Source organism: Oryzias melastigma, linkage group LG5 (assembly GCF_002922805.2).
Source record: "Oryzias melastigma strain HK-1 linkage group LG5, ASM292280v2, whole genome shotgun sequence".
In the NCBI taxonomy this organism is placed as follows: domain Eukaryota; kingdom Metazoa; phylum Chordata; class Actinopteri; order Beloniformes; family Adrianichthyidae; genus Oryzias; species Oryzias melastigma.
The window spans coordinates 19,966,773-19,992,209 of NC_050516.1; the positions used below are offsets into that span (position 1 = coordinate 19,966,773).

At 37.0% G+C, this 25,437-nt stretch overlaps 1 protein-coding gene across 3 annotated transcripts in view; it reads right to left on the bottom strand.

Annotated features, from left to right (window-relative positions):
- Positions 1-25,437, bottom strand: part of LOC112144925 (synaptotagmin-2) — a 29,164-nt gene extending 3,727 nt beyond the window's left edge. Inside the window, exons 1-9 of one of the 3 annotated variants that reach the window (XM_024269811.2) lie at positions 24,940-25,437; positions 24,743-24,855; positions 8,104-8,329; positions 7,847-8,007; positions 4,777-4,923; positions 2,392-2,559; positions 1,641-1,808; positions 750-867; positions 42-175 (exon numbers count right to left, since the gene is read on the bottom strand). In XM_024269811.2, coding sequence (XP_024125579.1) covers positions 42-175; positions 750-867; positions 1,641-1,808; positions 2,392-2,559; positions 4,777-4,923; positions 7,847-8,007; positions 8,104-8,305 — 1,098 coding nt within the window. In that variant the 5' untranslated portion in view covers positions 8,306-8,329; positions 24,743-24,855; positions 24,940-25,437. Of the gene's footprint in view, positions 1-41; positions 176-749; positions 868-1,640; positions 1,809-2,391; positions 2,560-4,776; positions 4,924-7,846; positions 8,008-8,103; positions 8,330-12,393; positions 13,176-24,742; positions 24,856-24,939 lie in introns of those variants that run through there. The other 2 variants (XM_024269813.2, XM_024269810.2) reach the window with 2 other exon arrangements.

A 25,437-nucleotide genomic window follows, 5' to 3' on the forward strand; every position in this document is an offset into this window, starting at 1 on the left:
ATTTTTAAAATTGCCATCACTGCTTTGAAGCATGTCTTTACCTGCATCTGTTCCAGTGGGATTTCAAAGCTGAAGGATTCATTATAGTACGGGTTAAGGGTGTTCTTCTTCACCGTCGTCTTCTTTTTCTTTAGACGCTTACCACCTTGCAGCAGCTGAATCTTCACATACGGATCTGAAATGAAAATTATTTAGTGTTTTTGAACAACATATAATCAAAACTACAAACGCACTGCAAACATTAAAAAAAATACACTATTTCTGTAGCTTTTTGCAGCAACATTTTTAAACAAAATCAACATTTTTCACATTATTTCAGAAGAATTTGTAATCATAAGTTCAAGTTTGTCGACATTTATAGCATTTTAGATCATGTAATAATGAAATGTCGCTGAGAACCCATATTATTCAAAGTCACAATGCTGTTTTTTCAGTCATTAAATTTGCATTATCTGATTATTTTTGAGGTACAGCAGATGCAGAATGGTTTCTTTCCAGTGTTCACAATATGCAAAGCATTACTGAAATGTTTTCTAAGAGATTTTTTTTAAATCAAGCTCATTGCATTTGGTTTCATTTTCTTGTTCTTAAGGTGCCAAAACAGCAAACATTATGACATTGTGAGAAACAACTACTTATGCAATCTGATTCAAACATACAGTATACAGTATATACTCACATTTACAAATACCTATTACTGATTTAAAATGACACAATTAAAAGTCTGAGCTAATCACGCTTTTTCATACCAGACAAGCCGCAGGCATCCATCTTCTTCAGGTTCTTTGCCTCCAGGATGCAGACGGTCAGTTTCCCGGCAGTTGGGACATAACGGAGAGAAATGCAGATGTCTCCAAGTTTTTCCGGCTGAGCAGACAGAGAGGACAGAGAAATGACAAACAGATTTGCTCATCACACATTTGCATATTTCTATTTCCTGAAAAGAAAAGTTTTTTTTTTTTCTGCTAAAGACACTGCAGATATCACACCTAGAGCCATCAAGGCCAAAGTCTAGACGTTTATTTCATTCCTTTTTAAGAATTTGATTCCAATTATGCATTTGCTGTTGGTAAAAGATAAGCTAAAAAACACCTCTATTCTTTTTGAAGCTGCAAGTTGTCAAAGCAGCAAATTGTCTGACTCAACCCTTTACTTTTTAACATTCCATGCTTATGCTAAATTGGCCATGCCTGCATTTCCACACGGCATTTTTGATCAAACTTTCCATCTCCTATACTATCTGATATTATCTTTAATACATCAATCAGTCTGCCATAGCTCACTCCATTGCAGTGATTCATAATTCATCCAAAATAGTTGCAATGAATTAAGTTTCATTTAGTTCTTTCATTGTTTTCTGAGGTCAAACTCTCATTAAAATATCAAGAAAAATGGTATTCACAACTGGAAAGGCTCAAGTTGTTGGCATTACATCATCTATATTTTATCAACTGTGATTCAATGAAAAAAATATATAAATTTGGTTTTGACAAAAAAACTAACCTAAAATAAGATTTTTAGCAGAGCCTTTCGTCTTCATTGATTTTTTTTTTTCCCCGGATCACATCTGGAAAATTTAGAACATCCATTTCCCTGTGTTCCAAAAGTGTGTCTTTAGTCATGATGATTCTAAATTTCACCTCCTCTTGATCAGCGCTCTCCAAGTCTCGCCACTCTTCAATCGGTCGACCCAGGTCAATGGTATTCATGGGCAGCTTGACTTCTCCAATGACGTCATGTTTGGAAAATCTGTCGTAGTCAAACACAGACATACACAGCGTTTTCCCTCCCAGCTCCTCATATGGAACCTGTTAGATAGAAATGAAGAGGTTTTGTTTAATGATCAAAGAATATTTTTCACTAAAGATTAAGAGACAAATATTTAAGACTTGAAGACTCACTCTAATGGAAATTTGTGTGTTTTTAACATGTTCTTGTGGCCTTTTTTTTCGCATGATGGAGGACATTATATGCAAATTGTATTACTGATTGCATACATTCAAATTTCTGTGTCCTGTCTAAACAAACTCAAAACCTCTTGACTTAAAGAAAAAACGTTCTAGCATTAAGCTTGGTGATGTAGAACTTGATCTGTTCCTCAGTCAGAGACAAAGCATGGATTCTGTTAGTTTATTTATTTTCTCTGCTGACCAGGAAGCTTCGAGCTTGACCCAAGGCCACTCGTGCTGTCTCTGTGGGGCTCATTAGTGAAAACAGGGAGCAGCAGACAATCCTATCAATCCAGACAGGTCTAAGCCGATGCTCAGACCTTCTCATTAAAACAATTTGAGGAACACAAATACATTTTTTTGCAGTTTATAATTAAATCAAAACTGTAATTTCTTTTATTGAGGCTACATTTGGTCAAGTGATGCAAGCAGTAAAACCCACCTTAAAAACAAAAGTCTCATTGAAGACAGGGTTCAGCGTCTTCTTGTGCACCTTGGTGTCAAACTTCTTTTTCTTGTCAGGGAGAAGCAGCACTCTAACATAAGGATCAGAAGTTCCACCTGAATCCATGGACATGAGGTCTGCAGCTTGAAGGATTCCAACTGTCAGCTGTGGACAGAAAACCAAAAACAGGTGAAGAGTCAGAATAATGAAAACGGTTTTAATAAAATGTTGTCTTCCAGTTGTCCAGACAGGTTGGGCAAGGGGAGCAAGCAATTTAACAACCCAACAGTTTATCATAGAATATGTCTTGTTTGTCAGGCTTCATTCACAAAACTCTGCTACTTCCAGCAAAAGTTCATTATTGTTTGGCTCCTCTACATTCACCTTGTTCGGTATCTCCCTGTACTTCTGTATGCTGTCCTCTCAGTGTCTTGCTTTTTCTTACCTAACCTCCTAAATTTCTTCACTCTACCACCAAATCTCCTCATTCAAGATAATTATTATTATTATTATAATTCCTCTCAGTCACTCTAGCTGTACCTGTCCAGTCATCTGAACTTCCAAAGCTTGTTTCAACTCTTCCCTAAAAACCACACACCATTCCTCCTTTATCAACTACCACTTGGTCCTCTGCTCTGCCCATGTTCTCTTCATCTTCCCCACCATCGGTGTATAGGAGTCATCCTACACACCATCATCGGAGTCATCCAACAAACCATCATCGGAGTCATCCTACACACCATCATCTGAGTCATCCTACACACCACCATCCTATGCAGTCTGGCAGCATGCTCCACAGTCACGACTTTGCCATAACTAATCTCTCTGGGGTTACAATATCTGGAAAAACTGTATCAACTTGTGCGCCCCTTCCTCCACTCTTATTTGTCCGTCTGTCCTCTTTTCTGCAATCAAAAATAACCATTGCCATTAAGTCCAACATCATATGTCCTTCTTCATTCTGTTCTGCACAACAATCTACCCAGTGACTCGTCTGTTTCCCCCGATCATCTTATCAATTTCCCTCTAGAAACGCTTAGTTTCCTGTAGCTCATATCCTACCAGGAGGGGCATAACCACATACAGCATTCAATATCACACCTTTAGATTCAGACTTATTGCCCGATCCGACACCCTCTTTACCTTAGAATATTGCTTGCCTAGTAAATTCTCACTCATTGTAGACATTGTAACTGTTTACATGCCCCATTCTGCTAACCCTACGACTGCATCTGAACCCATCCACGGAGTGGCGGTGCCTCAGACTTACACAGTCTTACTCAAATGCCTGGATAACTCCACCAATCCCCTCCACCATATCCTGGATCAGTACAGAAGTTTACGGTCAGTGAGACTAACTAGAACTGAGCGTTTCTTTCAGTGGTGAAAGGATTGCACAACACTTCAATAAGAACAAGCCAATCTTAGAAAGTGACGTGACGGTTCTCTATATTTCATGTTGCAGACTGTTGGTTTGAACACTGTCAGTTTTCAAATAGCTTTCTCTCTTTTTTATATGTTCACCATGTTGAATTTTAGTAATAGAAGCTCTGCTGTAAAATGCAATTACTCCCTGGGATAAAAATAATAATAATAAAAAAAATCTGATTCTGATTAAAGAACAATTTTTAGCAAACTCCTCCTTCAAGATCATTTCTAGATTGTTCCTCCTTCGATCTACACCAGCTTGGAGCTGTTGTAAATATGTAATCCTTGCTCATTTTCCATCTGGTCTTTTGAACATACAAGATTTTTCTTATTTTCATAATGTTGAGCAAATCTCTGGTTTTCTTTGTTATAGTTCCAACATTCTGATCTCTCACTCTGAATCCAATGTTCTTTTCTTTTTTTACTTTCTACAAATACACCTTCATCCTCCTTTTCTTCACAGTCCCATTTTCACCGCCTCTCCTGTAGGTCAGGGGCACTAGTGGCAGTTGTTATTAGCCTGGGCTAATAACAATCTGGTAAGACAGTTCTGTTTATGGTTAATGATTGATTCAGCTTTGGTTTTTATGCCGGGTGCTCCTCCTGACACACCCTGTGCATTTACCTGGACTCAGGTACAGGAAAGCTCTGGGCTGCACCCCCTTGTGGTTGTATTTCAGGTTTATAATAACCACAAACTTTTTTGGTGCAAGCAAAAAAAACGATGTTGTAAAAGCACCATAATTACCATGCACCATTAAGACTAGATAACATTAAGAGAAGATAACAAGCAGTAGACTAGATAAAACTCAAACTACTGATTTGGCCTTTTTGAAATCCAAAGTAGCTGACGATCAACCGTCATGTGTCTTAATGGTAATACTCCAGTTCAAAAATGCAAATTGCAATTGCTTTTAAGAATATTTCTGTATACATGAAGATATAGCCACAAACCTTTGTGTTTTCAAAGTCATAATCAATCGAGTATTGCAGTTTCCCCAATTTTTCTTGTTCCTTCTCCTCTTCCTCCTTCTCTTCTTCCGTCATCCCAGTCTCTCCTTCATCATCGTCATCATCCTGGTGTGCATTGTTTGATGAATTCTGGCGCATTGGAAAATAAACAAAAACACTTTGAAAAGGCGCTGGACAAAGAACTACATGACAACATTCCCCATCATATAGCATGCCACAGACACCAGAGCTCCAAGAGCTTTTTTTAAGTGGAAAATAAATGTGTTCTTCACTGTTTTTTTTATCCAGCACTTGGTGATAAAAAAATAAATAAATAAATAAACAAAATGAGGACAAAACTCCCCACTTATAATTATGTATTAACATGGCCAAAATATTACAAAGTCCTTGTTACTATTTGTGTTTTATCATCAGTGGGAATTTCATTTCACATGCTTGCATAGTAACAGCCAGAGTCAGTGGAGGCATTGCATGCTAATTCTATTGAAGGGATTATAAATGCAGCAGGTGTCCCAATGATGTTAAAAGTGTGTTTGAGAAATAGATGTTTGATCATTTCACTGAAGCACTGAGCAGATTTTACAGTGGATTTAACCATCCCTTCTGAACTACCTCACAACAATGACAGCATGACAAACCAGAACAGTTGAAGAAAAGAAAAGCTTTTTTTGTATATTAAATAAATAAGAAATTAGGTTATAAATATTTTTTTTGATAGTTTTACATGACCTCATAGTCTAGGTCAGGGATAGGCAACTCCAGGCCTCGAGGAGTGCATTTCTGCACGTTATCCAACATACCCTGCTCTGGCATGGACACACCTGAACTAGGTAATCAGCCATGATGGCTTGGATATCTGGAAATCATGCAGGCACATTGACCCTTGAGGCCAGAAGTCGCCCATCACTGTGAAATCCCCCTTGTTCTGAAGAGTTACAGTTTTCATCATTTGTGCTAGCAAAGACTAAAATCCAATTGGTAAAAATACAATTTTAATGTAATTTGGGCAAACAAGCAAAAAAAAAAAAAAAAAAAAAAAAACTTAAGGAGGATGCTGTGGGTCTACGTTTTGAAACATGTATCTCTGTCCCACAGTAAACGAGCAGCACTTGCATTTGTAACATGCACTTTGTTAAAAATAAAAGCAGGTAAAACAAGTTGTACTTTTTTTACACTTATACAACAATAATTTTCAGATTTTCCCCCACTGTACTTCACTAAAATCATGTACACTTTGATGTAAACTAGCTCTGAGTAATTTCATCTGTGAAAGTGTCTTTCATGACAGACCGTATTTATTTCCAGTTGATTGTTATTTAGTTACTCTTTGAATATTTAATTCATCAACAGCTTTAGTCGAGGCTAAAGGAGGCACTCTGTTGTTAGTCTCCCATTTTATGCCCTTTAAAGTAGATCTAACCTATCTGTTCAAAAGTTAGGATTGGTCTCATCTTTATTTCCAGGATAAACCTTATTCATTACTGCTCACATAAGATCATTGTTGGGTCATCCAGATCATAAAAACAAATTACTGTGTACATGTGTATACTTTCATTTTCTGGATGGTGTAAAATAAAAGCTTGTTAACCAGGTGAGTGAATATCCAGCTCTGAAAGGCACTTGGGTGTTTGAAGAGACTTGAATGGTGACGTTAGGTGTTCAAATTAGCTGCAAAAACCCCAAACTAAAGCTACTCCTCATATCTTTATTTTGGACTCTTTTTCAGAAGCTAATTGTTACAAAACTGCTAGAAAATTAAATGGATTATGAAGTTCTGCAGCAAAAAACAGACTGAAAACTATCAATAGATTTACAAATCTTCTTTTTTTTTTTTTTTTGCTACTATTTGTGTAGGAAAAAGTGCTCCTAACCCAAACTGTATTTATGAGCTTATGAGGAGAGGCTGAAATGGAGCCGTTCACAGTACCTCCTCATACACTATACTGTATATCTAGAAGACTGAGATAGTTTCATGCAGCTTTTCATCAGTATTTTTATGTCTCTCAAACAACCAACCATGCCCTTCATCACATGCATAGATACAGTTGCATATCAGTGGCATATCGCATTTTAACTCAATTCTTTCCATATTGCTGGGAGTTACAGTGACAATGTCTAGGAGAAAAATCTGTTAGATGTTTACACTCTACTCTCCTGGGTTTTCGGAGAACATTATAGCTTTTTCTTTGTAACATTCCCAAGCTGTCATGACAAAATTAACAAAACGAGGGGGGAAAGCAAAAATGAAGGTACGGTTGACATTCCACAAACCCCGCCCCCTCCAACCTTGGGGGAACGGAGAGCATCAAATGGAGCTATCCACCTACCGTAGAGCAGGAGTCCACCACAGTCATGAAACACGAGGCACACACAAAACAGACAAAAAGTAGAAAAAAGAGGAGAGCAGAGAGATAGAAATTCAAGTCACAACACACCAAACACACGACGAAAAAAAAAAAAAACAACGGCACTGACGGCACAGTCGTGAAGCAGAAATGATTCACTTGTACGAAGAGGGCATTGAATTCAAAATATGGACAACAGTTCGAGTCAAAACAGGAGAAAGTGTTGTGATGGTCCACTAGTCCCTGAATAAACAATTATCTAATATTTTATCTGCCATTCGCTTTACCTTGAAAGTCTGCTGAAGGTTTCACTGCGTCCTAATTTACATTAGTTGCCTTCTATGTTTTTTTGTTTTTTTTCCAACTGACGGACAAAAACGTCTTCCCTATTTCATGGTGCTCATTATTCTTTGCCACCTCATAACAAAGTGTGTCATTTTTCACCAGGGATCACAATGGAATATGTCACACATTTAAACCAACACTAATGAATGGATGGAAGGTAACAGAGCTGTCCTTGGGTCCTCTTTGGCCCGTGCTATAAGAGAAGTTGGTAAAAGATCAACCCAGTTAGCTGTTGTCATGGTGGTCCGAATGATCAGGGTTAGAAATAATGTAAAGCTTGAACTATATAAGGAAAAGCAGAAGTTAGATACAATAAGAACATCCCTGACTTTCCTGCATATTTTAAGCACGAGACACCATACCTCGCCTCCCTCCATGTTCTTCATGTTGAAGCCATCCTTCCCCTTCTTCCCTTTCTTGTTCTTCTTCTTTTTGCAGCAGCATTTTTTGATGATGCAGAAGCAGCATGTGAGGACCAGCAATGCAGCTACCACAGCGATCGCAATCAAAGCCCACGGCGGAACTGTTGGGTTTGGAAAAAAGACAAGTCTTTGTGACTTTAGTTGGGTTTCTCAATAACCATCTAAAGAACATCACAATTCTGCTTAAAGTTACTCACGGGGTATTTTATCAATTTCATTAAAGAATTTGTCTTTGATTTCCCCAAACATGTCCTTCTTGCTGATCTCTGTGTTGTTAGAGCCAGAAATGTCCGGGGCAGTGGTGGAGACCACAGCTGGGGAGGTAGCCATGGTTACGGTGGTGCCACTGGTGGGTTCGGCGGCCACCGCCTGTGGCGTTCTGAATAAGTTGAACTTCATTGTTGCAGACTAGGGCCGGGGTCCCTGAAACATATCATGAGCAGGCACAAAGAGAAGAAAAACAATAACATTTGGGTTTGGAAGATTTCTTTGAAATGCATCTCTTACTTTTGCTCTTTTCCAAAAAGGTCAAACAGATCCAGAGCCTAGAGAAAGGGTGTTGATGTGCATGTTTGTGTAGAACAGACGGACTAACAATGGCTTGTTACAGTTGTTGACAGGATATTTTTTGCATCATATGCTGTCCCTTAACCAGTTACAAAAACTACAGAATCAGGGGTTTACACGAGCTGAAACACTCATTTAGGGAGATATTCTGGCTGTCAACTATATTTGCCATTATTGAGAGATTGAACAGAATATTTTTATGGACTTTGGTAGAAACTAGAAGAATCCACGCAGCAACAGTTAGCGTGTGGTAAAAAGTTGAACTGTAGCTGTGATGACTCTTACCCTATTTGGAATTTAATGATCTGCCCATAAAATCTGGTCAACCTCTGCTTAAATATATCTGAAAATCTACTTTTATTGAGCCATCTGATTGGTCTGTTTAGAACTTAAATAACTTTGGTTACAGAAAACAAAAACACAATTAAAAAAAAGGATTAGCAAGAACATGTTAAAAAGGAGGAGAATAGTTATTCTGACAAAAAGTGATGGCTGTTAATTTCTCTGCAAAAAGTGTTTACCAGGAAACAAACAAAAGTATAAGAGAGGGAAGAGTACATTTTGCAAGTAAAAGTATGAAGTACAAATCCCTAAAGGTTATTTGGATACTGGTTACTTTTTGTGAAATGTAATTTTTACTATGCTTTTACTGCTTCTGTCTTTTTTTACTTGTATTTAATTAGTTCATTTTGAAAAAATTAACAATGGTGTTTTACCTTATGACCTATTCTTTTGCACAAAAATCAAAACTTAGATTAAAATACTATACTCATTTGATTACTAAAAGTGTCTTTGTTAACTGAGTCCAAGCTTTTACCTTCACATGCTGATAATGTGAGCTTATAATTTTGAACTAGAATCTTTTCTACACTCTGGATAATATAATTTAATTGCATTTCAATAATAGTATTTAATGAGCAGGTTTTTGAACAGACCAGATTTTATAGTTTTCCTCATCAAAAGGTGGTGTGATGAAGAAGTGTGTGCATTAATACAGACAGTGACATCATGAAACCCTCAGAGTTCCATTTAGAAAAAATCTATTTCTTTTCATAGAGTATTATATGAAGTGAATTATTAAATTCTCACATTTGTTGAAATATTTTTTTAAGAAAACTTGTAGAAACAGAAAGAATTTTGCAGGTGGGAGGGGCCTAGAGTAACCTAACTACAGCAACAAACCAAGACTGAGGGCCGTCCAGCTATCTGAAAGTGGTCAGCCTGAATTGACTTCATTTGTGTCTGAATTTGCTCTGAATATTGTACTTGGCCCATTTGTTGAGTAGGGCCTCTGAGTTAGAAGGAAAACGAGGGATAAACAAAACAGCTGCTAAATCTCAACCCTTTTTGAAACAGGAAAAATATATTTAAAATCTTTACTCCATTATCATCTTTAAACCCACTAAATATTTTGTTTTCCTTATAGCTCCAGCATTTATATTCTGATCAGTCTGCCATCAAAGCTGTAAATATCCTGCTTGATCAACCCACTTTAAAGTTCAACTCCACTTTGTTTCTATTACAAAATCAGTCTCAGTGGTCTTTTGATTATGATTACAGTTTTAAGCCTGAATCAAAAGGTTTTTTTTAAGACATATTTTCTGCAGAGCAGCAGGAGCTCATTAGAAATATAGATCTGGTTTGTGGACAGGATTGTTAGCTTAGCTAATTTTCCAGTATTCCTTTGTTTACACTCTGTCCCACTAGCTCTAGCATCTCACAAGCCCAAGCTAACATTAGCGTAACAAAAAAAAAAAAAAGAAAGAAAGAAAGGTGAGCAATTTCAAAGTTAACAGTTAAAGCCAGATGCCAACTCAGATTAGGAAAATGAAGACGTTAATGGATCTTTTCATCTCTAAGTGGATGCTTCAGAATTGTAGCCAAGACAGCTACAACCGCTGTTTTTCATCCGCTACTGGCCCATCACGATTTGAATAAAGAAATCCTCATGAACAGTTTTAATGTTAAATTATTTTACATATGTCCTCCAACATGAAAAAAATGCTACACGAATTTGTTAAAAACCCAATTTTCATTGGAGTGGGTCTTTAAAGCCTCATTTCAACTAAGCGGTCCAGTCCAGTAAGGAGTGATCCGGTATGGTCCAGTTAATTCTGGTGAGCAGATCCACTCGGTTAAGCCTCACTTTCACTTAGCGATTTGTTTTCACGGCGCATCAGTGTAGACCGCTAGCGTGTCATTGTAGTGCAACAATTAGAAAAGCAACAACAATGGAGGTCATCCAGCAGCTTGTCTTTTTTTTTTTGCTTTAATTTTTGTACAACATGTATAACAGGAATTTAATGTTGTTTGAAAGAAGATTGCAAATGGCTAAGAAGAATACCGCCGTAAAAAGGAAAACGGAAACGCTAGCTTAGCGCTATAATGGTGCTTTCTAATGTCGTCACCACTTTCTGCCAATCTAAAGGTGGCTACAGTGGCTCCAACCCAACAGTCCCGTTCCATTTTCCTATGGACCTACAACAGATGGGGACCATCAAGAGGTACAGAGTACTGTTTGAAAGGTCCATTTTACAATGGAAATGCTCGAAGGACCGGACCGCTCAGTGATAATGAGGCTTAAGTGAAGAACATTCAATAGTTCTACATATTAACTCACATAAATATATTCTCTTTCTATTTTGTTTAGTTTGAAAATGACAAGTAAAGACTTTACTATTCAGTTTGCTGTTTAAAAATGTATTTAAGCTGAACACAGAGCTATAGAATAAATGGCCATTTCATTTCTTGCAAAGATTCTGTAATTTCTTTTCCCCTGTAGTTAAAAGTGTTTCTTGGAAAATTACAGAAAAATGCGTAAGAGTGAATAAAACCTAAGGAGATTTCCTACAATATTTGCCTAAATGTGTGCAAAGAAAAAATTGAACAAAAAAAAAAAATAGGAGGATTCAGTTTTTTTTTTTTTATCTTTAGATCAATCAGTGTTTTTTATGTAAGCCAAATATTTAAGAATAAAATATATATAAGTATCCAACACAAACTTAAGATAACTTTGTATTAACTGAATTGCAGACCACAGATCGATAAGTATTACATTTTCTGCTTGTATGCTCTGAGTGGACCTCTCATTTTTTTAATCAGAGGTCTGATGCTCACGGTTTTTTCGTTTTCATTGGAAGCTCATCTGGTGTTGGCCCACAGATCAGTGTTGCTAAGCAATCCTGACAGTTTCTATCAGCAAAACAGAATTGCCCACAACCTGTCTGTGACTGTAGCTGAGGTGATCAGCCCATCAAAAAAAAAAAAAAGCCCACCTGGCTCATGGCCATCTTCAAGTCGGTCGCTGCCCAGGCAGTGGGCATGTGCATGATATGAATGCAGACCGCCACACCGGGCTGTGATGCATGACGGTTATTAAACGAGACGCAACAGTAGCCCCACCAAAAAGAAAAAAAAATGTGTAACTGTGTCTTTACGGTTGATTTAACACAAGAGATATCAAGCCTGATGTGAAGCACAAAAGCTACAGTTAAAAAACAAATATGTAGAAAACAAGGGAATGTTGGCAACCGATACATACTGATTTACTACAAGAGCAAGTGCAGTTCTAAGTTCAATGACTTAAGTCATTTATTATTTGCTTCCATTCAAGAAACTAGTGCTCTGCAACATTCCGCTGCCTTTTCCTCTTGTATTAATCTACATTTTGCCACTGAGGTTGAACCACTCAATCTTAATTTGCTGTTTAATTCATGCAGCAGACCAGCACCATTCAGAGCCTGAGAAGCATCCTCACTTCTAAGTATCCATGTAGCTGTCATTGCAAATTGCAAAATGCAGTTGCACAAGAATAGTTTTGTCAAGGCTATGCAGCAGAAAACTGCAAAAAGAAGGAGTCATTTAGATTCAGTCCGTGTTACACATCTGTACCTACAGTAAATCGACAAAACAGATCTCACCAGTCAGATGAGGATTCCTCCCCGTGAGGTGTCCCATCCAATATCAGTAAGTGTTTGGAATACAGTTCCTCAGAGCTCTGGTAACATAGTCTGATCTCTTCCATAAACAGAGACTGCAGTCTCCTCTCACTTCTCTCCACTGCAGCAGAACACCCCCTCCTCTTCCTCTTTCCAATGCTCAACAACTCCCCCATTTTCCACCCTCCCATCACACACCTCCCTACTTTCACTCTCTCCCTCAATATACTCACGCATGCAACCTTTTTGCCTTCTTTTTTTTTTTTTTACCAACATCCATCTTTCTTTCCCCCCTTAACCTTATTTATAATGCTGCTCACACAGCTAAACGCAGCCCGCCACTTTCGCCTAGTATCGGAGGGCAGAACTAAAAAAATCAATAAGCACAAGCTCCAGGTGGAGGGAGACCGCATCCAGCCACAGTTTGATACCATGACTAATAAAGGCAAACAGGCGCAGAGGACAAGGGTTGACAAACTTTTTAAAGTGAAAAAACATGACTATAACAGCTCCACTGATGACATCCTAAAAAGTAATCTCGAAAACCGCATTTTTCAGGGGAGATCCCCCTTGATAAATCATTTATCACGAACGGCTGAACAAAAAAGTGATTACTCCAACGTGTCTGGTCTTTGCTGATCCCTCCGGAGACGTAAGTGATGAGTAGAAATGAGCTGATTTCAGACCGTCTCCTGTTACAAAACAAGACACTGCTACACTCTTCAGCATTAGCAATAACATTATTGTTGTTGCTCAGACACAAATTTACCATGGATGACTTTCTGAGAAACTATTTAGCATCCCTCTTGCATATGTTTTTGTGAGCTCCATCTTTTATACAGTTCTTATTCTTGTTGTAAAGTAATAAAAAAAATTACAATTTTTCTTCTGCTGTATTTTCAGAAACCACTATGTTGTGTTTTTATGTTCGGCTGACACTTTGCAGACAAGCTTGGTGCAGATTATCACTTGAAACTACAGTGAAGTGAGGAACTCCAACCAGAAGAGGGCAATAGATTTATATAAAACTGCTGCATCTGTATCTTCTTCCCTTTTCATGTATTATTTTATTTGCCTTTTGTAATGCTCTCAGTTGAAATTTATTGAGGAATGCTTACAGTGACACAGAAATAAACTGCTAGATAAAACTAACAGGGCAGAGTTTTAAACTCCAAGGAGTTATGAAAGGAACACAAGATTTGTATTTCTGTAAATGTATTTGTATCATAAAGTGCACCATGAATTTTTAAATTAACATTACAATAAATGTCTTAATTTTGGTTCCATTTTCATGGCTAATATAGAAACCTTTCACTACTACACAGGGATGTTTGTCAATTTAACTTACTCTGTTTTAGGTAAAAAAATATCTGATGTTTTGTAAAAGAGGTGTAATAAACATATTGTCCCATATGCTTTATAGTTGTGTAATTGAATAAAAAATAAATAAATTGAAAGTGACATGAAATCACAGTTTAAAAAATACAATTTAACTGGATGTTTTGTGCTAGTTCTGAAAACTCTAATAATGCAATGCACAATGAAAACATGGAAAAAATATGTATTATTGGTAAGTTAGATTGTTGCCGATGACGACAGCTTTTATGGAAAAGCTGCTGAAAGGTCTTTAGTTTTTGCTAAATGTGCAAAAGTTTAAATGAAAATTGAAATGCAATCAAAGCAAAATGTTGGTAACACTGTTGTTTTAAAACATTGCTGCTGTTTCCTTTCTGTTTTCAATATTCAGGAAACATGGTGATACAAGCCATACGGTAGGCCCTATCAAATGTTTTCTTTTCAAAAGGTTTTTGAGAAACCCTTTTACTATATTTCCCTGACAACTACTTTAAAACGTTTTGCCTGAATTATCAGGCAGAAGTTGGGGAAATATCTCACCTAACAGACGTTTCTTAAAAAAAACAAACAAAAAAAAAAACAAACAGGTTTAGTGTAATCTAAGCACAAATATATTTCACTGAGTCCTTTCATCAACTTTCATCACTGCTCACATTGTTTAGTTATTGTTGCTGAGATGCAGAAAAATGCTATATATATAAATATATATATATATAGACAAGGCTTGTTTTTCTGGATCTTTTCTGACTGTTGTCTGCTGGAGACTTTAAAATGTTTGTTCATGGCAAAAGAAAAGTCTACTTTGAGAAGAAATTACAAATGTCATGCAACACATTTTGTGTCTATTTTATCATATTGGGTTTGTGTAAGTTTGGTTCTGTACTTGTTTGTTTTTCCTGTAGTTTTCTTTTGTACTGATTTTTCAATTGTTTGTCCAGTTTTGTGTTCTGTTTTTCATTCTTGTTGTCAGTTGCAATAACTCAGTTTTCTCATTATAGTAATCATGCTTTTCACAGCTATATTTCAAATATTTATTTTGTCTTTTATATTATTGCCCCTTGCTCCTGTGTGTAAAAAAAATTAAAATCTACTTTACACCAATTTTTCTTATTTGATCACTTTTTTTTTATTGTCAAAAATATGTTTGATTGTGGCAACAACCCTTTTATTCATGAAAAGCAGAATTAAACAGGTAATATTTAATGGAACATATAGCAAACACGAGGAAAGATTTTAAATATAAAATGTAAATCTGAATTTTAATAGTTATTATCGGTTACACAAAAGATACAGAGATCAGCTGCAGCTCTCATGTTGACTGAGCCGCTAAAAGGTTCAACTCTCTATTGCAATATCATAGCATGAAATTTTTATTAAGTAATTCCACTGAAACACATCTGGCTGATACAGAACACTGGCGCTTTCAGGGACATGAGCTTGTATTATTCACTTTTCTTTTCTTTTTTTTTTTTTTACAAAATGTAAAAAAAAAAAGGCTACGTTTTTTTTCTCTGCTTAAACACAAGGCCACACAAACGAGACATATGGGGGAAAGAAGCCTACTGTGGGAAAAACATATGCAATGGACAGCTAGAGAAAGTGAGCACATGCAAAAATGTGCCAGGAGTGTAAGGTTGAGACAACTTGCCGCCTCGGAGGCAACGAATTGGGATGTGGGAAACATTGCACCCCTCTCAGCTTAAACATGGAGTGCTGCAATGCAGGGGTGCAACAATGCAAAGCTACAAAGCCATTTCTCCTTAAGTCCAGCACTCAAACTCTCACCGGTGTCGTATTTTTATGAGTTTGTCCTGATTTTGCTCATCTCTTTTCACTTTTTTTTTCATCAAGTGCTTAATCTCTGTTCATTATCATCACTTCATTTATTTTTTTTAGCCATAAACAGAGCCACTACTGACTGGAGTTCACAGAGTTAGGTAAGCCTAGTACCTATTTTTATATTTAAAATGTACTTTAGGAAGCAGTTTTAGCCAAACTTTTCTGCTTTGTCAGGTGATGTTTCCTTAACTGAGTTAGTGGGATGGTGACATCGGTGAAGGACAAAGAAGCTGCAACAATGAGGTCAATTTTGTAATGACTGTGTTATCTTACAGCATTTAAAACTGGAAATATGTCAAAATGTGTTTTAGTTTATTGAGTTTTCAAACCAAAACACACAAAAAAAAAATCTGAAAAGTTGCTTTGATTCAACCAGAAATAAATCTGGACTGGATGTTAGGTTCCAGGCTTTGGAATTTCTGGGTTAAGAAGATTCCTTCCTGGTCCTGATGTCAATATTTGAGAAGAGATTTTGTTGTTTAAGCTCAGTAGATCTGAAAAAAACCCTCAATACTCCACGCTTTCTCTGAGAGGCTTTTGAGCAAGCTAACAATCTTTACACATTGACATGATGTGTTTATGTACTACAAAAGTCAAACTTAATAATATGATATTTTACATGCTTTTATGGAGTATCTTATACTCAGGTAGTGACAGAAAAGTGCATTTATGGATATTTTAACTTAACCTTGCTAATTTTTGTACAAGACTATTGTTGCACCTGAGGCTGTATTTTTTATTTATATATATATATATATATATATATATATATATTTTTCTATTATTTGGAGTATTTTCTCTGTCTCTAATTTATTTTATATTTCTGCAGGAGTGTGAGTTTTCTGTCTTTTTTTCTACTATCTTTGTTTACAGATTGAAGCCTAAGTTGTCAAGAGAATCTGATTGGAGAAGGACCTCCTGCTTATTTTCAGCATATGGGTTACTGTGAGAGTTTTTTTGGCAGCTGGGGTACTTATTTTATTTTTTTTTTTACGTTTTATGCTACAACTACCCCACATCTTACCTTTGATATTTGAAGAACACATTTTGTAAATAGACAATGTAAAACTAAACTGATTTATTTGATTAAAATTAGCACACCCCTAGCCAGCCAAGTGGGCCCCATATGGTTTAAAAGTGGGCAGAAAATGTGAGCCCCGAATGGGTTTGTCTGGAGTTTCTGTGGTGGCCCTACTTTGCTTCTAGTAAGGATTATTTTGAAAAAAACATTTATTTATTACATAATTGCAATAGGAACAAATATAATTTAAACAAACACATTTTTTTTCTTTTATACCAGCATTATTAGCATTAAGCTATTGTTCCAGTCTTTTCCTCATTTGGCTCAACTTAAAAATATTTTTATGACTTGGTGCTATATCCTCCTAAAATCTTCTTTAGACCCATGGTAATATGAACTGACCGTCTGCACACGTAATCACAGGATCGCAATTAAGCTGCATTTATTATTGTGCTTATGTGACCCAAAAAACTTCATGCATTGGGAAGCCAGATCTTAACTCCTTTACGGCTGAATTTATTTCCAGATATAAGAAAAAAAAAGAAAAAAAAAAAAAAAACACGTATGTTTTGGCAAATCAAAGGTGATTTTGGAGCCAAAGTGGTTTCTTGCATATTTGCAACAACAGGCTTAAATGGGTTGAGAAGTGAATGAAAAAGATTCTTTTTCTTGTGTGTGTTTTTTTTTTTCACTTGGTGCTGAAGCAATGTTTGGGTTTACAGTTTTGTTTGCAAAAAAATAGTTTATTCACTTGCTTTTAAAAGTGAATAATTTTGTCAGAACCAAAGACTGATCATAATCCAAAACACAAGAAGATTTTTGGTCTGATGTGGAGCATTTTTTGTCTTTTATAGATTACTCACTCAACTAAAATCACAGGTTACTGAAGTTTTTTGCTTTTTTTTTTGTGACTCCTCAAACAAGAAAAAACTCAATTTCTGTTGCTCAAATCAAGTAAAACAGCCCTGCACAAGTTCCATGGGGAAGTCAAAATGCACAGTCAAAACCAGGGGACTGAAATGAATGAAAATTCATTTATTTCAGCCTCCAATTCGTTTATCTCCACCCCCACACACTCACGTTGTGACATTTAAAAATGACTCCCAATGTAATTCTGATTTATGAGGCTTCTGTGGGCTGTCAATAATCAACTAGTCCAGCAGGAAATCACAGTCCAGACAGCCCACACCCCTCCACCTTCCTCACAGAGCAGCCGTTATAGCTCATCCGAAGCTGGGAGGGGGCTGTTTTAAAATGGGCGCTCTGACAGTTCCTTCATCAAAAGAACAGAGAGAAATGTTCATGAGGAGGAACTTAATAAGCAGTGATAGCGTCTTTGGGCTGGTGCTACAAAGTTCATCTGTTCTTGTGGGGAGTTGCTGATTATGAGGGCTGCAGTCTAAAGTTAACACATTGTTCTGCAGAAGTCAATGCAAGTTTCACAGCTAAGCAAAACTGTCTATCGGGCTGACAGAATTACCCTTTTTTTGTGAAACACTGCATATAGATTTGAAGCTCAGTATTTTAAAAATGAGTCATTAGCATATCTGAAAGCAGGAAGAATTGGAATCATAGTAGATACTTTGTGACGCTGTATAGTTATTAAACCATGTTATCATCCTCATGACGGACGTGGTGTCATCTTAAAAAGTCATTTGCACACTGACTGATGGCATTCACTTTTCTTGACCCTTTGAGTCTGACAAAGCCCAGGTGACAAATATTTCTCTTCGGTGCTTACACTCTGTAAACAAAATGGGGAAGGTGAAATATTCATTTTCAGAGATAGATGTAGCAGAGAAGAAAAAGACCACATCCCGTCACTGGTGAAGGATGGTTTGCCCCAGTGCACAGATCTGGGACATCATGACAAAGTAGTGCAAAGTGGGGAAACGCCACAGGGGCACTGGTGCAGGATCCAAGGCTGCTTTTCCACCAGAAAAATCCTTCAGACTCTGCCTAAGTGGACAAGGAACACTTTTTAGATTTAATTTTGTTTTGTTTGTTTCTCCACACAAACAGAAAAATCACACAGCTGCTCATCATTTAGCATCCTTAAAAAGTGATTTTCGCACTTTGTTGAGATTTGTTTTTCTTTGTACATTTACCCTAAATTGAGCTGCACCAGAGTAGATCCTAAAAGTGGACTCTTGTTCCTCGTGACGCAGGATTCCTGTGTTTAGTCTGAAGCAGATTTGAGCTTTCACAAATGAAGTGAACTACTACAAAAAAAAACAGACTGTAGTGCTGACTGAACATGAATACACTCTAATCATCTGGTTTGTCCAGCCAGATTGCATACTCGGAAACTGTTAAAAACCAGCTTAAAACACAGTTCCATGTGGAAATTTGTGAATTAAATACAAAGCAGTGTTACACAAAAGTTAAGTCAGCTTCTGTGTTATTGTAGTAAGTTTACAAATGTCATATTTAATCACAAGGGCCATCAATCTACTTTAATAAAAAAATATTTGGCAGTTATTCCAGACAGAAATTAGCATGTTACCGCAAAAATGATCTGGTTAACAATTGTGTTATTTTTAACACCCATATTTTTAGCCATGTTTTAATCTTTATTGTATTTATTCTTTTTTTTGTCATCCTGTGTACTCTTGGCACTGTACTCCAGTATTAATGGCTATGTGCTGTTGTTAACTTCTTTCTTTCTTTATTTTTTTTTCTCTTTCATGAGGGATCAGAAACACAAAATTATAGCCAACAATCCCACAACTTCATGAATGAAAGGGAGCAGATGGAAGAACATTTTTTTTCTTTTATGCCTGCCCCTGCTAAATTAAAATACGTGTAAATATATACAAATATACATACTTTAACTGACTGAACTATAAGTCTGGAATGCATTCTATCGATCTAAACAGCCTATTTTGCCTTCCCTAAGTTGATGGAAATTATTGCACACCTTTGTAAATAAACATGTCAATGACATTAAACTTGGGAACTATCAGTGTTTCTTTAAAATTCCTTTCCATAATTTTGTTGCTTTTGCCGATATTCCCTCTTTATCTTTTTGAACACGTTTTTGTTGACCAGCTGTTTGAAGCTCAAATGTAAAAACAATCCTCATATAACATGAATATAAACATTTAGAGCACATGATTGTTATTTTTTCTCCAACGATGCTCGGATTTTTATACAGGTAACATCCAGTTATTTAGATTTGGAGCTGAGCCCCGCTCAATAATCACACAAGACTTAGGTCACCAAAAATCAAAGCCAGTATCCATTTAATTGATTACCTATTCGCAGTGTGTCTGAGACCATGGTTCCATGTCAGATCTTTGCTCATCAACCTTTTTTTTTTTTTTGTCCTTGGCAAGCTTAATTTAGATTCTTTCAGAGTTTGGTCATGATTCAAGTTTTTGGTTTGTCACATTTGAGTTTTGATCCTTTTGCCTGTGGGTTTACTTATGAACCTCAAAACATGTCATTTAAACAAATATTCACTTACATACAGAATTGTCTTTGAGTTTAAGTCACCTTTTAAACCTTGTTGGTGTTATTTAACAAAAAAGAGCAAAGTGCAACATTTTTGCACATTTTTTATAAAAGAAGACATTTTTTTTTTTTTTTTTTTACAAAATGGTTGACTTTGGCAGGGACTTTTTTAACAATGTTTAAAGTAATTTTGTAAGACAAATGGATCACTTAAAAAAAAAAAAAAACTCAAGTTTTTAAATTTGTAAGCATGATTGCAAAAGCTACAAAAAATTCAGATACTCAAAAAAAAATTGTTCTTTTTTTTAACTTAATAATAATAATAATAATAATACATTTTATTTAGATAGGGCTGTTGAACCAATTGGTATTTTTCAGTTCGTAACGTTCCAAGTTAATTGTTTCATGGGCTCTAAATAACTTGGTCTGCTTCTTGGAGGTTCCTTTTCCAGTCTATTTCCTCCTCCAGCCTGTACTGTAGGTCTGTTTTTTGTTTACGCCTCCTCAGGGTTGGCGTCAGAAGATTTAGAAACTCCTCTGATCCCCCAGATGATCACAAAAAGCTCAGACGTGATCAGGAGCTAATGGCTTTTTAATTCTTTTCCAAACAACATGGTTTCAATTTGTTTTTGAGAAAAAAAACAGGTTATTCAATACCTGAGCATATTGATAAATCTTTCTCTGTAGCAGGAAAATCTGGTATTTGGCATCCTCACGAGTAATGAGTCCAAATGATTTCATTCATCGCAACAAAACCCACCAACGCCACTGCTACTGTTTCTATCTTCTAAACAAAAAAAATAATCTCTGAGCACTGATGTTACTGGTCTGTGAATAAGGATACTGGAGACAGGATTATGGGTTGTAGTGAAGCCTCCCATTACATGAACCATCAAGCAGCAGAAATGATCTTCTTCCCATGAGGAGCTGAAATGTGGAGACATAAAGGCAGAAACTGCAGGTGGCAGAAGTGACTTACACTTTCAGATTTAAATGTCACTGGCTAAATTCTGATCATGTTGGCGATGCAAACTCTCTTCTCAGTTCAAAGTGTTCAAAGAAATGTCAAGTCTTTAAACGTGACTTCAAATTAATGGTTTTCACTGTAGAAATGACATTTTTTGAAGAATTCTATATTATAAATAGTACTTTTAAAATACTGAGTTTGCATTTATTATGCCAGACACTAGTTAAGAAAAGTCTGACGCAGATGCAATAGACATTTAATTTATTTTACTTAGTTCTTGTTACTTCTGTTACCTTCTGAAAGCCTTCAGAAATTTAGCAGAAGTGGTCGTGTCCATAATTCTTGCGATAATCTATATATTTATATATAACCTTGTGGGATGAATGATGGTGAAAAATGTGTTCTTTTGCAAATCATCAATATATATTGAATTTTCTCTTGGAAGCTTCCAAATAAGTGTCAATCGTGTTTATTATAGAAACTACTGAGTGTATTTTTGGTGCTCACTCTGCCTAGTTCAGCAATGTCCACAAATGAGAAAGTGAAGTAAGAGTTTGTTGAGTCCACCCACAGGAACTTAAAAAAACATGACAGCAAGTGGGGCTTCGACATTGGCTTTAAATTTCGGAACAGAATGTGGGAATTGGTTCTCAACTTAACTAACTGGGAAATTGAAGATATATTGCCAAATGTAGAGTGTTTTTTTTGTTTTGTTTTTTTTTTAAACAGATTCAATTTATGTTTTTGTTGAGACTTTTTTTTTTTTTTCCCTTTTGAAAGTTTTACATTTTAACAACTTTGTAGGCACATTTGTATGTTTTGTCAAACAAATATACTCTTAGATGTAAAAACAAAAGAAAAACAAAGCACTAGTTGGTTTTAGGGACTATTCTCACGTAAAAAGCAGTCTTGAGAAAAGCAATAAAAGTTTGAAGACCACAGTAGCTTTAGACAGAGGGGGGTGCTTTGGTGCAGAGGTAGAGCTGAAGACCTCTGATCAAAAGATCTCAGTTCTAGTTCCTGCCTTGCCTGTCCATGTGTTGAATTGTCTTTGAGCAAGACACTGAACCTCAGTTTGCCTCTAGTGGTTACAGGTTGGTGGGGTGCTCGGCATCAGTGTAAGAATGAAACATTTGTGAACAAGAGCAAAAATCCCAGAACCACACGGGGCGACCTAGTGAAGAGAGCTGGGACCAAAGTAACCAAGGCTACCATCAGTAACACTCAACACCGCCACGGACTCAAACCCTGAAGTGCCAGACGTGTCCCCCTGCCAAAGCCAGTAAGTGTGCAGGCCCGTCTAAAGCTTGCTAGAGAGCATTTGGATGATCCAGAAGAGGATTGGGAGAATGTCCTATGACCAGATGAAACCAAAATGGAACTTTTCGGTAAGAACTCTACTGTTTGGAGGAGAAAGAATGCTGAGTTGCATCAAAATAACACCATACTTACTGAAAAGCATGTGGTTTTTTTGAGCAAAGGAACCAGGATGACTGATCGGTGTAAAGGAAAGAACGAATGGGGCCGTGTATCATCAGATTTTGAGGGAAAACCTTGTTCCACAAGCAAGAGCATTGAAGATGAAACAAAGTTGGGTCTTTTAGCATGACAACGATCCCAAACACACTGCCTGGGTAATGAAGGAGTGATAAGAGGGAGTTAAAAGTCCATGTTGCCTAGCGACAGCCCCAAACATCACTGCTCTAGAGGAGATCCGCATGGGAGAATGGACCAAAAAAAAATCAACAGTTTGTGAAAACCCTGTGAAGACTTACAGAATACGTTTGACTGTAGTCATTGCCAACAAAGAGTATATAACAAAGTATTTTTGTTAATGACCAAATAGCTTTTTTAAACCATAATTTACAAATGACTTCTTTAAACATCAGACAATGTAATTTTCTGGATTTATTTCTCATTTTGTCTCTCACAGTTAAGGTATAAATATGATGAAAATTAAAAGCCTCTCTCATCTTTTTAAGCGGGAGAACTTGCACAATTGGTGGCTGACTAAATACTTTTTTGCCCGACTGTATTTGTGTTACACACAAAAATGTTTTCAGAGGATAGGTTTCTACCTTCAGATGAAACCAATTTAACTGGTTTTCAAAGAAAGGACAAAGAAAAACTTTGACTAAACACTGGATGTTAAATTGTCCACTACATTTACAGATGTGAATCTCACGTGACGCTGCAGGATCATCAAGCAATTTTATGGCAATCCAATAAACCTTTGCTGAAATACCCAGAGTGGAACAGAAATAATGAACTCACCTGGCGGCCCATCAGCATGCTAAAGGACTTTTCTGAATGTTTCACATTGAGGTCACTTAATACACATATATGTGCCTTCACTAGCAAAAAAATTATCACCTCTACTCAACGGTGTGCCTCTTATTTATCTATAAGCAAAGGGACACTGAGAAAAACAAAATAATAATAATGGGCAAAAATGCTCATTAACGTTTGATTTTGTTTCCCAGTATTTGCAACTAAAAAATGATGGTTCTAAATAAAAGTACTGAACTGAGATTCGTAGATTTTTAAACCCAGTTTCCTCACACTGGTACATTGCGTATATGTTTAAATGGGTCTTCTAGATGTCGCCTAAACCTCCAAACTACGTACTGCATCACAAAATGCACCAATAAGTGTCAGTGTTTGCATCTGCTTAATGCTTGTAAGCCAAATTGTGAGATGACTTATATATTTTTTTGGCAGCACAGCCCTTGATTCACCTCTGCTGACGCCAAAAAGAAGCCTTCTTCTGCAGAAAACCCAAAGGAGTGTCCCAGTCGTGCACTCACAGCCCCCCCCAGGGACTCCAGAAACCACTGCGTCATAATCAGTGGGTTACACACAAGCACAGATCAATCCACCACATCTGTGGCTGCACAGATGATGAGAGAATGTCCGGCCTTGAGTTAAATTGAAGGAGATACCAAGAAGGTAGATTGGAACAACAACAAAGAATAAATTTACAAAACCCTAAAATGATGTCATATTTGATACTTTATAGTGGTTGCAACGATCTTCCACACAAGAAAAAAAGGCTGCAGTGGACTAGGTTACCAGAATGACTGTGATTCATTTGACCAGCGTAAGCTCTGCAGACTCTGATGTGGACCACTCTGCTGGCTCAGCAAATCTGACTTTGCATTCACTCTCTCTGTGCTTTAGCTTTTATGCGAACCACTTCCCTTCCGTCATACAAACACTTGAAAGCATTAAAAGAAAAGGCAGACGCTAATATTTGTAGCTTTGTATTAAGTTTGTGCAACTTTTCCATCAGGAAATTGCTTTGCATTTCCTATAAATAATTGTTAACACATTTTTTTTGCAATTTAATAAACAGTTACAATATATATATTTAAATAGCTCTAAAGTTCTATTTATTAGGTTTGTTTTGTCGAAGATATCCCTCATTTAAAGTTGCATTTTGATCGATTGTGTGCTATTGTAGATTTGTCATTATAAAAATAATAGGCAAGAATGTCAACTCTGCTCTAATTATCCCTGAAGTGTTCATCCTCTCCGTTTCGCTCTGCAGACATTTTCTTTTTTTTTCTTTTTTCATTTCAGGCAGGAAGTGTATAATGAGGCTAGGTGCCTCTGTGACAACCTGCCACACAGTAAAGCTGCTGTAATAGATGCTGCTGCTCTGGACAGAGAGGGAAAAAAATGCTGCTTACCTTGAGCTGAGAGAGACTGCCCCCCTAAAGAAGGAGTGGAAGCCGAAACCAGTGCCAGCTATATTCTTTCCAGAAGCAAAACAAAAAAAAAAATGTAGAAACCGGCTACTTTCCTGCAAAAGACAGTGAAAAAAAAATAAAGCCCAGCACTGCAAAGTCCTAGAATCAGCTGTATCGCTTTCCAAGCAAACACTCACAAACAGGAGTTTTGTTGGCTCAAGGTGGTGTTGGCAATAATGCAGAGAGAAGAGGAAACACTCAGGCAGATAACCACAGCCTGGACACTGAAATCAGCACAGCATCAGTGCCGGTGCAGTTCCACTGCTGTATTTCCCGGCACTGTTCTCTCATTGGCTGAAGAGCTTTTCAATAAAAACCTTCTGTGTCATCAACCAGCTGGGGAGGGTGAGGAGGGGGGTTCTTTGGCGCACTAAACAAATGTGCTCCTCCTCTTTTCTTCCTTTGCACTATCAACGTTTCCTTCAGCACATGCAGACAAGGAATGCTGAGCTTTGAGAATCAGTCAAGGGAGAAAAGGCAGGCAGGCGCAAAAGCTAAAGAATCAATAAGTTTGAAGAAAAGAGAGATGAAGATGGTAACCAGCAGCTCTCTCGCAGAGTTGGATTTTAAGGACCAGGGCATCCCTGCTGCAGGAACTCTGCAGGAACCTGAGTGCAGTGAGGTGGAAGGACCAG